The sequence below is a fragment of the Phallusia mammillata genome, chromosome 4 (genome assembly GCF_965637545.1).
Source record: "Phallusia mammillata chromosome 4, kaPhaMamm4.hap1.1, whole genome shotgun sequence".
Taxonomy (NCBI): domain Eukaryota; kingdom Metazoa; phylum Chordata; class Ascidiacea; order Phlebobranchia; family Ascidiidae; genus Phallusia; species Phallusia mammillata.
Genome location: NC_137255.1, coordinates 19,380,892 through 19,397,139, shown reverse-complemented (window position 1 = coordinate 19,397,139; position 16,248 = coordinate 19,380,892). Strand labels below are relative to the sequence as shown.

At 37.8% G+C, this 16,248-nt stretch overlaps 3 protein-coding genes across 6 annotated transcripts; all 3 read right to left on the bottom strand.

The window, feature by feature from the left end:
• Positions 1 to 3,979: 3,979 nt before the first annotated feature.
• On the bottom strand, positions 3,980 to 7,916 carry LOC145222571 (uncharacterized). Its single transcript, XM_080088720.1, has 6 exons — positions 6,579 to 7,916; positions 5,999 to 6,121; positions 5,741 to 5,933; positions 5,166 to 5,348; positions 4,829 to 4,939; positions 3,980 to 4,766 (listed from the first exon to the last, which is right to left on the bottom strand). The coding sequence occupies exons 1-6, from the start codon at positions 6,731 to 6,733 to the stop codon at positions 4,545 to 4,547; spliced, it is 987 nt and encodes a 328-aa protein (XP_079944846.1). The 5' UTR covers positions 6,734 to 7,916; the 3' UTR covers positions 3,980 to 4,544.
• A 252-nt stretch (positions 7,917 to 8,168) lies between these two features.
• Positions 8,169 to 10,117, bottom strand: LOC145224381 (uncharacterized). 3 transcript variants are annotated; one of them, XM_080090875.1, is made up of 6 exons: positions 9,947 to 10,117; positions 9,758 to 9,886; positions 9,326 to 9,515; positions 9,022 to 9,207; positions 8,848 to 8,967; positions 8,169 to 8,547 (listed from the first exon to the last, which is right to left on the bottom strand). In XM_080090875.1, the coding sequence occupies exons 1-6, from the start codon at positions 10,099 to 10,101 to the stop codon at positions 8,326 to 8,328; spliced, it is 1,002 nt and encodes a 333-aa protein (XP_079947001.1). In that variant the 5' UTR covers positions 10,102 to 10,117; the 3' UTR covers positions 8,169 to 8,325. The 3 variants fall into 3 exon arrangements, with proteins under 3 accessions (XP_079947001.1, XP_079947002.1, XP_079947003.1); XM_080090876.1 differs by having other exon boundaries at positions 8,857 to 8,967; XM_080090877.1 differs by lacking the exon at positions 8,848 to 8,967.
• Positions 10,118 to 10,417: 300 nt separating this feature from the next.
• On the bottom strand, positions 10,418 to 13,095 carry LOC145224382 (uncharacterized). 2 transcript variants are annotated; one of them, XM_080090878.1, is made up of 6 exons: positions 12,798 to 13,091; positions 12,602 to 12,730; positions 12,198 to 12,390; positions 11,738 to 11,920; positions 11,358 to 11,468; positions 10,418 to 11,236 (listed from the first exon to the last, which is right to left on the bottom strand). In XM_080090878.1, the coding sequence occupies exons 1-6, from the start codon at positions 12,950 to 12,952 to the stop codon at positions 11,015 to 11,017; spliced, it is 993 nt and encodes a 330-aa protein (XP_079947004.1). In that variant the 5' UTR covers positions 12,953 to 13,091; the 3' UTR covers positions 10,418 to 11,014. The 2 variants fall into 2 exon arrangements, with proteins under 2 accessions (XP_079947004.1, XP_079947005.1); XM_080090879.1 differs by lacking the exon at positions 11,358 to 11,468 and having other exon boundaries at positions 12,798 to 13,095.
• Between the last annotated feature and the right edge of the window lie 3,153 nt (positions 13,096 to 16,248).

Sequence of the window (16,248 nt, the reverse complement as noted above, 5' to 3'; positions counted from 1 at the left end):
ATTTCAAACGCGTAGCGTACGGCAGCGTGACGTCATAAATGATTCGGTTCATTCGGCCGAATTTATTGGTTTCGGCCGAATCGAAATTTTGCTTCTACCGCAAAGACAACAGCTGTCTAGTTTCAACCCAGAAGTGTTTGCGCTTTGTTGCGTGAAAACAAAGCATTTGCATAATATTTATTATAGAGAAAATAAATGTTTACACATTATAGTATTTTGCGACGTAAGGTGGCGTCCGAGCTAAATCTTTTATATCTTTATTGTTCCGCCTCGCCTAGGGTTGCCATATTTTATGATACACAATCCCTGACAAAATTTATCTCAGTTGCGTTAACCCAGTTTTTCTCAAACTTCAAGTCTGAATGTGTTAACGTAAGTCTGAATGTGTATTTCAGAAAAAACGAAAGTTGATTGTAGGATTTTAGCTAGTTATGCAAAAAAACAATGATACAAATCTGTCACCACAGGCAATAAAGCCTATTGTTTAGCAATGGAGATGGTCGATTCTCATTTTCACTTTGATTTAAGCTTGTTCAGTTGCACAAACTGACGCCAAATAAGAATATAGAATTATTTCCAAAACGCCCTAAATTTAAGGACCGCGGACCGCAGTTTGAGAACCTTCTTTGCGATCCAAACACTTCTATTCCGGAATAAATTTTGAATATTCGGAAGTCACACGGACGGCGACACAAGAAAACGTTAGATACAATACTCTGATCCTTGTCAATTATCTTTCTGCGTAGGCTTCTATTTAGTTAAGTTTATTAGGCTAAGCTCACCTTGAAACAATAAGCACATATATCAAGGGTCGCCAAACTTTACCACTCTAAAAACCATTCGGACCAATTTTACTCAGAAAAATAAACAAACAATAGGAGCCACAAAGACCTTTTTACATTTGAAATAAAATGGCACTGTAAAAATGTTTTTATGTCTCACCACATTCGACTTTTTGTTGTTAGTTGGTCCCTTGCATATTAGGTACACAGTTAAAGCAAATGCATTTTTCCACGTTCCCACGTTGCTTAGAATGCTGTGTTTTCTTGAGACGCGGATTTTTATTTTATTTGCGTAGCCTATTTAACGCGCATTGTCAAACAACTAGTAACAAACAGGTATTGTTACGCGCGCACACACACTACAAAACGAAACAGTAACTTTGCTTGTTATACTCATTCTTAATAACAACGAACTTTTTTTCCAACTCCCAGTTTGGATTTAGAAAGCAACACTCGACAAGCCATGTAACAACTAAATTAATAGCGGAAGTAACTGAGAATTTAAACAATAAAAATCACACATTAGGCATATTCCTAGATTTGTCAAAGGCATTTGATACAATTGATCATAAAATTATGTTAAAAAAACTATATGTATGTGGTATTAGAGGGGTGGCGCTTGACTGGTTTGAGAGCTATCTTGGAGGCCGATCACAGCATGTTTTCTATAATGATTTTATATCAACTAATAAACAAGGCATTTCTTTAGGAGTTCCCCAAGGTTCCATTCTTGGTCCTCTGCTTTTTATTATATATGTTAATGACTTCCCAACTTGCCTACATTATAGCACTCCTTTAATGTTTGCTGATGACACGACTATTATAGTAAGTGCTAAAACTAAATACGAACTGAAAAAAAAGCTAATTTAGAAATGGAAACTATATATAACTGGTTAGTTGCCAACAAACTTACCCTAAATATAAGCAAGACAAAAACAATGGTGTTCCATTCAAGCGGACATCACACAATAAATGTAGCCATCAAAGGTCAGAGACTGGAACAGGTTAAATCGCTGTCATTTTTGGGTATAATTCTAAATGAAAGACTATCTTGGAAGGAGCATGTTAATAAGCTTTACCAGACATGCAAGCGTAACCTTGCAATAGTAACAAAGGTAAAAAATTACTTACAAAAAGACACACTATTAAGCCTCTACCATTCCCTCATCATGTCACACATTTGATACTGCATAATAAACTGGCATCATGGTCAATCAGTTCTTGTTTCAAAATTACAGGGTATCTGTAGTAAATTTATTAAAATCATTTTTGGTGTAAGGGGCTCTAAAAACATCGAACATGTGATGAGAAATAATGGCTTGTTAACAATAAAGCAGCTATATATGCTTGAAATATTAACGTTTATGTATAAGCATAATAACAACATGCTTCTAGCCATATTTGCTGATTTCTTTAAAGTAAGTCATAAAAACATTACTACACGTGCCAAACTACATTAAACCTTATTGTGGCACTAGTGTCAATCAGCAATCAATGCAATATATTGGTCCAAAAGCTTGGAATGACATTCCCGACCAACTTAGGAATGCAAACTCCACAAGACAGTTCATCACAAACGTCACTGCGTTTTGTTTGCACGAGTTTTGAGCACCGATTAGCTAAAAAAAATTTTTACTTGTATTTTGTTTTGCATGTGCACATACACAAATAGTATTATCTTCAACACACAACAAGTAGTACAGCGTTTATATTTACCTGTTGCCACATTAATTGCACGTTATATTGTTTTACTTTTGCACCACTTGCTGGCTCGGGTATGGCCCTACGCTGCAACATAAGTCTTTTTTACGATTGCCACCTTTTGTACAGTTCTGACTAAGTTAAACTACTCTCACCTACACGCTTGCAGTGTTCTTATTTATACTTGCACAAACTTCTGAATGTTATTTTTTTACTGAACACAAGTTGTTTTCACAAAAACATTTTCTACTTGGAGTGGTGTAGTCTTGTACATGTGTTGCTAATTATTGCATTGCTTTTGTCCTGGAACCAGTTAACTGCTGCTGTTTGTTTGTTGTTGCAGGACTATCATAGATTAACCATCCTTCTGTCATCATAGAAAACGGCTGAGCTTACAACGAGCTATTCAAATTTGAATTATTCAGTGCAATATTTCATTGCTGTTTGTTCTTTTTTTGTGTGTTTTTTTCTTTTGTGTTAATTGTTTATGCTTTATTATTACTATTATTATTATTTTTTACTTTAATCTTTGGACGTGTCTAAACTAATATCCTTATTTAATTTAAACGACTAAATCAACAGCCAAAATACTCGTCAATAATTTTAACTGCAAGTGAGTCCAAAGTTAACTATTAATGGCGACTAGGGATTTGTTGTGTGTTCTTCCTTCCGGCGCTTGAAACTATCCGGCAGGGTTTCTTTTCCTGTCGAACCCCACCCTCTTTCCCTAACACGGGTGGTTAGATTCTAGGGCCCCCGTGACTGGTCCCACCATCGTTTCCCCCCCAGTCGTGTTATACTCACTCTGCGCCACACTCACTTTCTTGTGAGCACCCGACACATAACGCCTTATAATACGGTGTAGCTGCAGCGCGTTCAACTACTATCCACCAATTGTGCCCGACACTTTTTTGCGCTTCATAACGTCTTAACGTTGCGCAGCTATTTCCGGCTTGGTGATTGTTTTAGTGCAATTGTGTTGCTATGTTGTCTTTCACCAAGCGAAATAAACTCAACTCAACCTGCGCGCGGCCAGTTTACATCTTTACGTTTCATGGTATGGAAGCGGTTGTAGCTATAGCTACTAGAAACTTTCTCCGTTGGTACATTAGTTCCATAGTATATATACATATATATATATTCCTTAAATTCCTGACTTTTAAGTACATTTTAACATTTCTCCCTGACGCAGATTTAAACACTAAATTCCCTGACATGTCAGGGAAAATCCTGACGTATGGCAACCTCGCCGTAATTTCGGCACGTGGGTCCCATTTTACAACGCGGTGTTACCGGGCACAAACATGCGTTGATTTGCAACAGTAGCAGGAGGGCCTGGCGGTGGAATTCTGGCGTGTCTCGCCATACGTGAGGAAATAAATTTGGTATTTCATGACGTCATATAATATGGCATACCCAGGCAAAATTTAAAGTCGGCGCCTATGCGTGTGCCTTATATGCAAGAAACTAACTAACAACAAAAATTTGGCTTGAGACAAAATAGTGGCATTTCATTTCAAATTGCAAAACGGCTTTGTGGCTCCCAACGATGAGATTGATCCGAACGGAGTGGTAAAGGTTGGCGACCCCTGCTCTAGCCGAGCAGCGTGGTAAACTTTTTGTCCCACCCATATATCCCATTACTTTTCAGATTTATAAAAGAGGTAAAACAATTTTGTTATAGCCACAACGCGAGAAAGCAGTCATTTACTGCTAAACCGACTAAGGAACGCTGGCCATGGGCAAAGAAAACATATATATATATAAGCGTGTCATCCGTTTAGCGCAGTGGTTCCCAACCTTTTTTGTCCTGTGCACCCTTTTAGTCGATATTCAAATCTAATTACCCCCTACAAATTTAGTTTGCTAAAATATCGTTTACATTAACATTTGAATGTAATTCTTAGAATAGAAATTTAACTCTCGATTATGAGCTATATAGCCTCTATTACTCTTTGTACTAAGTTATATATCATGAACTTTACTGAAAAAAATGCACAGACAACCAGTAAGTGATTGATATTGTGACACAAATTCTCCCCTACAATTTTTTTGCGTTGTTTAGGCTCTGTCCTCCCACACCGCACGCATTGTATCCAGCAAGTATTCTTTGGATGTTATTAAGTCTTCTTGGGAAACAGTCTCGGCAGCGTTTAGACTTTCATCCTTGTACATAAGTGGTTGATTGATGTAAGCATCGTTATTAGGGTGAACGAAGTATGCCAATGATCGTCGAACCGTTTTGAGCTGATGTTCGTTGTCCGGGACAACTACACGATGCTTCTGCAAGTCTCAGAATGTTTTATAACATGTCATTATCGTTAAGACGTAAATAACAGACGTACCGTGGATTTAAGCTTGCCCTTGGTCCAAAACTGCATTGTGTTACCGATATTAACCAGCACAGTTCCTACAACGGGTGTAGCATCAACGTATTCGCCATCCACGCGTTGAACCTAAACATGAGTTGATTTTTGTACATCGATGGTGTCGTGAATTCAATCAACAAGGCTGGGTTAAACAAAAAGAAGGTACTTATAAGGCACCCAGGTAATGTGCACTACAGGAACTTTCCAAAATTTAATTTTAGAGATTGTTTTTACGTATGGGGCGCTAACGTTTAAAGTGATTAGGCTCTCAGAAGGATTGGTGTGAATAAGCTTAAAGTTTATTCGAGCTTGCCTGCAGTCCACCGACGCTGTCTTGGAAAACCAAAGAAATCGAAGTATAATCTGAATGTTCAGTAAATCGTTGTTGGTCTGGTTTTAGTTTCTTGGTGATTGGTGGATAGTACAAGGATCGACCCGTTGTGAAAGTTTCCATTGTGTTCATATCGGAGTGACATTTGTGAAAAAACTTCTCATCCTAATTAACATTAACAAGATTTGTTTTAACAAGTTACTTATAAACGTATTTGTTGGTTGATAAAGTGCACAGTTTTCCGTATTTCGGAAACCGTGCAAATTTTCATTTGTAAAAATATATAAACTATAATCATCGTAAGACGTATATTCCTCGAAAATATGTGTAGGCATTCTTGACAGGTGCAAAAAATACATGCATGGAAGAGGAAATTATTACTATGATACTTACATTTTTGGCGATAGTATTCAACGTTATTAATTATGCGTGGCAAAAACGTTTAACAAAAGTTTTACGTAAAGGTCAGATTTAGCCACCTATCAAAGTTACAATCATTTGCAAAAAAACTTGCTGGTGTTTGACACAATATAAATTTGCCAGACAACATCTAATACCTTTAGGTCCATGCCGATAGCCAAAGCATGCAAAATGCGAAGCGAAAGTTCTTTGGATCGTTTCATAAAATCCAGCATGACTTCAGAAAATCCAGGTGCTATATCATCAGGCCACTCCTGTTTTGTGCGGTAAAATGCTTCACCACCGGCGTTAAATAATTCTTTATAATCGCTTGGTAGCTTAGGGTTTGGTCTAAAAACGGTATCATTATTTAAAATGGGCTTTAAAGCGACATTTTTTTCTCAATAATATTGAACCTCTCTGTTTCAATTCCCATGTATCCAAAGTTTTTCCCAGGCTTTTTGTTGTATCTTTCTTTTTCGCAGACCGGGCTGGCGAAGAATTGCCCAGTTATTCTGTTAGCCTTCTGCACGAAGTCACTGCTCAAAATAATATTGCACTAGTTAACCGTAAAACCGAAACCGTGTTATTCCGTTTTAATGTGTATGTAATAAAGACATCAAATTATTTAGAGCATGAATCGTTCTTGACCATGCAAATTCCAAAGAATGGTAGTCTAACCACCAGCGGTGGAAAAAACAAATGAAGTTTATAAAAATCACTCTAAAACCTAGTGAAATCTATGTTTTTGTTTGGTTTCAAATGCAAGATGCAGTTTTCGCAGACTTAAGAGTTGTATAAATACGCCTCACGTTCGCTTTCAGAGATACTGCTCATTTCTCTCTGGTAAAGTCGGTATGTGTGTGTGTGCGTAACGTGCTTGTTCGTTGTGCAAGCAGATTTTTGCGGCACTTTAGATTGCACCGTCAAATATAGTGCTTAAAGCAGTGTTTATGTCATATAAGTTTGTCGAACACCCTAACAGGCAGAACTTACTCATCGATTCCACAGTTCCTGAGGTAAACAAAACCGACGTCAGAAAAAGCTTGAACAAGTGACTTTCCCAATGTACTCAGCTCGTCGTGTGTGCAGTCTTCATTCTCCAAGCCACACGTTGCAAAGTCAATTATTGGAATGTCACTGGCTGGCATTTTTAAGCTTGCTGAGTTTGCTACATTCACTATCTAGTGTAGGGTTGCCATATTTTATGATACACAATCCCTGACAACTTTATCTCGGTTGCGTTAACCCAGTTTTTCTTAAACTTTAAGTCGGAATGTGTTAACGTAAGTCTGAATGTGTATTTCAGAAAAACTAAAGTTGATTGCAGGATTTTAGCTAGTTATGAGAAATTGCGCATAACAATGATCCAAATCTGACATCACAGACAAAACAAAAACATTACAATTGTGCGCAAACAATTGCATTTTCGATAGTTGTCATGCAATAAAGCCCATTGTTTAGCAGTGGAGACGGTCGATTCTCACTTCCACTTTGATTTAAACTTATTCAGTTGCACAAACTGACGCCAAATAAGAGTATAGAAAATACTTCCACCTTTCCGCGGTCCCTGCAAAATCCCCTAAAGGACCGCGGACCCCAGTTTGAGAACCGCTGCGTTAACCATTTTTGCGATCCAAACACTTCTATTCCGGAATAAATTTAGACTATTCGGAAGTCACACGGACGGCGACACGAGAAACCGTTACATACGATACTCCGATCCTTGTCAATTTACATTCTGTGTAGGCTTCTGTTTAGTTAAGTTTATTAGGCTAAGCTCACTACTCTTTACTCTTACTATCCTTGAAACAATAAGCACAAATATCAGGGGTCGCCAACCTTTACCACTTAAAACCATTCGGACCAATCTCACACAGAACAAAAAACACTGTGAATCATAAAGACCATACACAGTTTAAGCAAATGAAACTTCCCACAGAACATTGAATGCTGTGTTTTCTTGAGACGCGGATTTTTCTTTGTGTATTTAACTCGTATTGTCAGACAACTAGTAACAAACACGTATTGTTACGCGCGCACACACACTGCAAAACGAAACAATAACCTTATGCGTTAACCTGCGTGCCGCCTGTTTACCTCTTTACGTTTCATGGACGGTTGTAGCTAACTACTAGAAACTTTCTCCGTTATTACATTAATTTCATAGCATCTATATATTTTTTTCTTAAATTCCTGACTTTTAAGTACATTTTAACATTTCTCCCTGACGCAGATTTAAATACTAAATTCCCGGACATGGCAGGGAAAATCCTGACGTATGGCGACCCTAAATTCTAGTGGCCTACATCTGCACGCTTGTAATCTGCAATGCTTCACGCACTGAACTGGTAACACGTGAGGCAAACAAACCTGTCTGACACATCTACGAGACACGGTTCACTGACGTAGAAAAACGCAGTGGATACGTGACCAGCGTAAAGTTTAGCAGTAAGCATTGCTGCTACAAAAACTTCAGCAAACACTCCCAGTGTTCCACGCTTTGTTTCAGCACGTGTAAATGCTAGATAATATGATTTTTGTTTGCTCAGAATTGTTTTCGATTTGTTGCACACTTTCACAAAATTGAAATTTTGAGCATTTTTATTTAATAATATGAACACTTGCATACCACATATATTGGAGCAAAATTGGCAAACAGACATAAAAATACAACAGTTAGATCAACAGAAGGTTTTATTAGGATTTTATTGCAGTCAACCACAAGACTCATCTTGACATATCACTTTTCCTCGGTGTTCCAGAGGACTTTCATTTTTTCCATGATCCACTCCACAGAAGTTAACAACTTGGTTTGTTCAGCTTCGGGCACATTCTTGCTTTCGTCTTTGTATTCAAACGGCTTGTTGATAAAAGTGTCGTTATCGGGATGGACAAAGTACGCTAAAGAACGACGAACGATCTTGTTTCGCAATTCACCCTCTTTGACCACAACCCGGTGTTTCTGTCAAACAGTAAAAAAATCACTTACTTTCGGAAAGGCTTGCAGTAACCACGACAGCGTTGTCAAATAAATGCTCTTTGAAGTGAATGAAAGGTAGGGATAAAGCGTTTTGTTTTTAAAAAAAATACCTTTTGCACATTTTTTTCACGGGGTTCGAACCCAGGACGCTCCCGGGGACGAATCCCGATCAGGCTTTTTATGTCTGTATATGGGTCAGGCGCGCCGGACCATTTTAGTATCTCTTAATTGTAACGCTTTTGAAGTGTTTACAACTGTCCATTATCTGATTTTACACCTTACAATGCATACCGTTGATTTCAGTTTGTGGTTGGCCCACAGCTCTAAGGTGTCGCCAACGTTAATTAAAACTGTTCCCTCAATTGGATGTGCATCTACATACGTCCCGTCAACCTTTTTGACCTTAAAAACGAAATAATGTCAGCAGGGTATTAAATCGTCAACCTTCTCTTTTACCTGCAAACCACCAACGTTATCCTGAAACACCAGGCTAATTGTTGTCAGGTCAGAATGCTCTCCCAGTCTTAGTTGTCCTGGCAACAAGTTGGCGGCATTTGCAGTTGGATAATACAAGGTCCTTGCGGTAGTAAAACTGTCGGCCGAGTGCATCTTCCTGTGGCATTTGTGAAAAAAGTATTCATCCTACAAAACAAAAATATGTACCGTGGATATTTTGGGGCATATTGAACGCAGGGTTATTCTCCAATTTAAACGCAAAATTGATGAACAAACTTATTGAAATACTGACATTTTTCCTTACTTTTAATCCGAGACCAATTGCCAGTGCATGAAGAATGCGCAGTAACTTTTGCGCACGTTCCATAAAATCTAGAATGGCATGAGAGAAACCTGGGGCTACGTCATCTGGCCATTCACTCTTATCGCGGGTAAACGATGCACCGTTGATGTTGAAAAACTCTTTGTAATCGCAGGGTACGTTTGGATCCAATCTTGGCATAAAAATAGTTTACGTGTGCATATTATGTATTATCGCATACATTTTTGCCCAGTTCCTCTTCAAATACTTTAAACGCAGTAAAATGTCGGGATGAAATATAGTCAATCGTTAAACTAACACAAACATCGCCTGACAAAAGCCTGAACTACCAACTTCAAAGGAATTAATTTGTACAACAGTAAACAGGAACAACAGGTTGTCTTAGTTATAGCCTATAATAAAAAAACATCGCACCCTGGGTTTTCTTCCCCTGTGCCAACCCAACCGAAGTTAGCAGTTCCCTTCCTCTTGTATCTTAACTTGTCTTGCAACGGACTGGTGAAGTACTGTCCAGTCACGTTTTGAAGTTCTTTAATGTATGCACTAAAACAACAAACTGGTATTAATTTACTCTTGTTACCTTGAGTCTAGGTCCATACATACTCAGTAATGCCATAGTTTTTCAGGTACACGAAACCCGAGTCAGAGAAGGCGTCTACTATCAATTTTCCAACTTTAGCTAAATCTTCCTCTGAACATTTTTCTCTCTCCAAACCGCAAGAAGCAAAATCAACTACGGGAATATAGTCGTCGCACATGTTGCAGCAGTGGAAAAAACGGCGAATGTGTGTTGCTCGCTAACACCATCGAAGTTGAAAGGCAAAGCAAAAAAGGCAAGCTTAACGGCAGAGCTTGTTTGTGGAAATTAGGGCTTGTGGTTTGGCACACAGAGCTTCAAGTCGTTAATGTACTACAAGTTCAATTTCATTTTAAATCCAACACGTTTGATAAGTTAACTGTTTTGAAACTTCTTTTAGCGCTTTTCGTAAGACGCAAAATCGTCTCATAAAAATATCGTAGGATTTCGATACGTTTCTGTTGGTCTGTCTGATAAAACATAACTTTTAAAACGTGTTTTAGCGTAAATAACATGTAGGTTCAATTCCTATTAACAATTTAAATCGCCCTAAAACAATTCAACGAAAATAGATTGGTAAAAATTGCATACAGAGATAAAACAAGTGTTGATACAAAAACTTCCTATTTTCGACATAAAAAGTAATGATAAAAAAGAATGTATGGCCCAAACTTTCAAACAGGACATACAAAAACACACGTATCTGATAAAATAATCGAGTTAAGGTAGAACAGATTGCAATTGTTCAGTTCACTACAAGAACCCGACAACTCTTCATAAGGCTTTTTAACTGTAGAACAGCAGTCCACTCATGGTTGCACCACACCTGGCGAGAATTTCTGATCAAATGTGCCCTTACGTCTGTGCTTCTGGTAGAGAGTGCAAAATAATTCAGCACTTAATATACATATTTGTAAATTGTAGAAGACAACAAAAGCTAATTTAAATTGCGTACAAAACCTTGCGACCCCACATTAAAACAAAATGTTTGACGAATCAATAGTTAATCTTAACAAAGCATGATTGCAATTGTACCAACAACTAAACTATAAAGTAACACTCTTGTGGCACGAAAATATTATAGGCGTTTTGTCTTATTTCTTTTCATCTGGCCACAGTTGTTTAAGTTTTTTCGCCAACCAATCTTCGGTGGTCAAGTATTGGCGGTCTGGCTCGCCTCTTTCGTTCAGATTTTCGTCTTTGTACTCAAGTGGTTTATCAACGTAAACGTCGTTGTCGCAGATTGCGAAATAGATCAATGAGCGTCGCAGTTTCTTGTCCATCTCTTCACCTTCTTTGACTATAACGCGGTGTTTCTAGAAAAAGATAAAGAATCTAAAACAATTAGTCGACAAGAAAAGTGTGTTGGTGCAACTTTGTAATTTTTGAAAAAAAGTTGCTGGTTGAATAACGCGGTGATGGATTTTCCAGACTTACACTTGACTTAAGCTTGCCCTTGGTCCAGAAATCTAACACGTCCCCAACATTCACAACAACAGTCTCTTTGATCGGTGTGGCATCTACATATGTTCCATCACTCGCACGAGCCTAATGCAGAAACGTTGTACTGGTTTATACAAGACATGCAATTTTAGATTGAAGAAAACTTTCAGTATGTAGTTTGATTGCTAAGTAGAAACATGAACATTATTTATATCACCATCGTACTTTTTGATGAACTGTATGTTGTTCATTTTTTAAACAAAAATGAGTGCCCAGCGGATGAGGATCCATGTACCCTAAGTTTGAACTCACTGCCGTAAGAGATAAACAGAAAAGGCCAAACTTCTTTACAACAGATTTAAAACACAAGCTACCTGTAAACCACCCACGCTGTCTTGAAAAACCAACGTCACGGACGAAGTATCAGCGTGTTCTCCACACCTAACTTGGCCGGGAAGCAGTGGCTCAGTAATGGGAAGATAGTAAGCAGTTTTAAGTGTTGAATTGTTTTCCTTCGTGTGCATCTTGTTGTGGTATTTGTGAAAGAAGTACTCGTCCTGTATTAGATTTGGCGGGTTAATGCTAGTGTCAGGTTGTTTGTGCTTCTGTGAACACTTGGTTTGGAAGACTTATGTGTTAAGTATGGTTTCAATTTCTAAGTCTGTCTTGAAGAAACTAGCTTCGTTGGATTTAGAAGATATTATGGCACATGAAAGTAGCAGTTTTCTGCGGTGTCTGCATGTAAAATACAGTATTGCTCCTGTAACATTTTTCTAAGTATGTTTAAACACAAGGTTTTCAATGTGACTAAAATAAGTTTGCTGTTTTAGAAACCTTTAATCCCATTCCAATTGCCAAAGCATGCAGAATGCGAAGTGACAATTTTCTTGCGCGTTCCATGAACTCCATAACCCCATGAGAGAATCCTGGAGCAATGTCATCTGGCCACGCGCTCTTTTCACGTTGAAACGATTCACTATTGATGTTAAACGCCTCCTTGTAATCGCAAGGCATGTTTGGGTTAAACCTAACGAAAAACAAAAATGAACTCAATTACACAATTAATGTTTTATTACAGCTGCAGTTTGGCACTGCAATATTTCGAACAAATGCGAGGGAAAAAGGCAAGAAGTCAAAACAATGCCCGGGGCAATACAATGTCTATACATACACGGGCGTGTATAACGGAAAATCAAGTCTGTCTTGTAGATAAGGATTAACTGAAAGTTTAAACTTACGTTGCATTTTCTGTTTTGTTTGGGATCCATCCGAAGTTGTTGCCTCCCTTCATGCAATATCTGCTTTTCTCTTCCATTGGATTGAGAAAGAACTTTTCTGTCAGTTTGTGCATGTCTTGAACATCGGAGCTTTAAAACAATAAAACCATGCAGTCAACCGAATTGGCCCAACAGCGACCGGTCTCTTTCGACTTACTCAGTAATGCCATAGTTTTTTAGATACACAAAACCAATGCCTGAGAATCCTTCAACCAGCTGTTTACCGACTTTTGTCAGTTCATCATGTGAGCATTCGTCCTTTGTTAAATTGCACGACTCGAAATCAATAACTGGAATGTGTTTGTCTGACATAATGTTTGTAAAAAAACTACACACATAGAGTAAAGATAATTAACTTCCTTAAAACAATATAAGTTAAATCTTCTCCGATGTGTTGCTACTTCTTTATACTGTTTTAAAGCAGTTTGGACCACTGAAAGCTGACTGACTTTTCCATGTAACCGCCGGTTACAACAACCAACACTTCACGTTTCCTGTCACGGTTGCTTGCTGCTACGAGAAAGAAAAAAAGGCTATTGACCTGTTGACCAACCGACTTTACAGACTGAGGTCTGGACAAACAACCTCCAGCGATGCAGCGAGGGATTGAGTATGTTGAGCTATTCCAACGAATTTGACTTAATAACGTGAAGGGATAATTACGGAATGAAATAAAGAGTATACGGTTAGACCATTATATTCCAACGTTCAAACAAAAAACACCCAAGGATGTAGCAAAGAATACGCAAAAAAATTTCGGCAACATTATAGTTTGTAACGTCCCGTGAACGCGCCCCGGTTACAGCGCGGAACGTCACACGAGGGGGGATTGAAACGCAATTCCTAAAGGTCTCCAACAAGCAGTCCACACAGAGAGGGTGTTTTGTAGATCTTATATTCAAACACTTTCAATGAAGAATGAAGAGTACGGTAGAAGACGATGGAAAACGAATAGGAAACGGTTTCTACATAAAGCATGACATTAACATTGCGCTTTAAATGTAGAAATATAACTCAAAGCTTACCAACTGTTATGGTAACCGGAAGAAAATATATAACATGGGCAATCCCAGAAATCACTGTCACACACCATAAATACACAATAAAGCACCCGATCCGTCTGGAAGTCCCCGATTAAAATCGGCTGTGTTACGCAGAATAATGCGTTTCTTATCGGGCGGGATTAGAATCTTTAGAACCTGTGTTATAACACAGCCAGATTGCGGACGGTTTTATCGGTAATGGCAGTGGAGCATTAAATTTGTTTTTTATTGGCAAATATTATTTTTGCTGTGATAATAATCGCAGGTAAATTGGGTTTTATATCAAAATGGCAGTTAATTGTAAAACAGCAAGACAAAAACAAATGCATTCTAAGCTGTGAGATGAATATGTTAAACACTAAAATGGGCCAAGAATCAAGATTGAAGTACCTGATTGGCATCAAGGTTCTGGCAATGAAGCAATGCAAAGAGACCTTTCAGTGAGAAGAATTTCAAGTTCTTACCTTTATATGAAGCAAAGTGAGGACCAGCACACTGTCATATGAGGGCTTGTAGATTGGATTTGAATTGAAATGATTCACAGTAAGTGGCTGCCTTTCTAAACTCAACTCTTTCTGTATTTCTGGCTGATGCTATTTTGAATTTTAGCACAGTTAAAACCCCCAATATTGAATATTAACTCTGTTTTATAACACTTAGACTGCTTATCGGTGACTAAACTCAAGCCTCTTTTGTTTAACCCATAATTGTCAAGTCAAATGAGCATACACTTTATCTTTATTTTTTTATTGCAGTTCACCATCCGGAAAAAATGCTTAAAGCTTGAAAAAATCAACAGAAACATTCCATATCAAAAAAATTGAAGAAACTCTTTCATTGCGGAAGAATTTTGTCGACAAAAACAGCTCTCTCTTAAAGTGTCAGCAAAATCATTGATGTATACAACCTGTTACTTGCCTCACAGGAGAAAATTGTATGTCGAGATATGCACCACATACTTTAGTTTTACATGAATCAAATCGGAATATGTGTTATTTCTTTTCCACTGTTCTACCTGCCTGCAAGTTTATTTATTAGTTCTTATACCCAAATTAAGAATTTGTATTCAAACTTTTGTAGGCGTTGATATTATTTTACCTCCATGGTGATTATGGTCTCATGTAAATTCTGAGAATGTTTTGCACTCTGATGTAGAATCGGACAGTAAAAGTGATTCATCAGACATAAATTGAGAACCTCTAGTTTTGACCAGTAGTCTGCATGATAGCATGTTGTAACAATTGGGTGGTTCAACCTCATTTTTCACATGATATCCGGTTTAATTTTCTTGATAATTTAGCAAATCATTACATTTTCAGCTGTGCAATATTGTTTCACCTTTTTGTTTTATTTTAGTCTGTTTACTTAAAGATCCTTGTTTAGTATGTACTACTTGTAAATGCAGGTTTTTAACTGACAATTAACCAATTGCTGTGAATGTAATTATTTATTCTCTTCCCATTTATTTCTGCTTTCATATAACTATGGGACTCAACTTGAAAATGTTGAAGTGTGGAAATTGGGTTCATAAGGTGCTTTTTCCATCAATAAAGTGTTGTCCTCACTGTGCATTTGGTGTTTCATCATTTTCATTAGTACAGGCTTTAACGTGTTTGAGACCACTAACGGCTTGAGGTATATGTAAACGGTTTTTACACGCCAACTCCAAACAACATTCAGTAAACGCTTGCAAAATATCGTTAAAATCTGATCAAAACGTCGAAAATGAGAGGCGTACATCATAAGCGAATACATGACATAACCGCTTTAAATATGATTTTGCGCTGTCGAATTATGTAGCCTATAGAAGCTCCAGATTTTAAACGGTTAAAGATAAACACAAACGGTTTTCACAGGTCAACTCTAAAATACATCCAGTAAAGGCATACAAAATGTCGTTTGAATCTGATCATAACCTCGTAAATGAGAGGCGTGCATCATAAGCGAACGCAGGGCATGCTCGCTGTAAAATGATTTTTGCGCGCGGTCTACCCATACAGCATGTACAGGCTCCAGATTTTAAACGGTTTAAAGTTATTATCACATTTAAACGATGTTTTGTATGCGTTTACTAGCTGTATTTTAGAGTTGACCTGTGAAAACCGTTTGTGTTTATCTTAAACCGTTTGTCATCTGGAGCTTTTATAGGCTACATAATTCGACAGCTCAAAAATCATTTTTAAAGCGGTCATGCCCTGCGTTCGCTTATGATACACGTCTCTCATTTACGAGGTTATGATCAGATTTTAACGATATTTTGCAAGCGTTTACTGAATGTTGTTTGGAGTTGGCGTGTAAAAACCGTTTACATATACCTCAAGCCGTTACATATACCTCAAGGTCTCAAACACGTTAAAGCCTGTACTAATGAAAATGATGAAACACCAAATGCACAGTGAGGACAAAACTTTATTGATGGAAAAAGCACCTTATGAACCCAATTTCCACATTTCATCATTTTCAAGTTGAGTCCCATAGTTATATGAAAGCAGAAATAAATGGGAAGAGAATAAATAATTACATTCACAGCAATTGGTTGATTGGTCAGTTAAAACCTGCATTTAC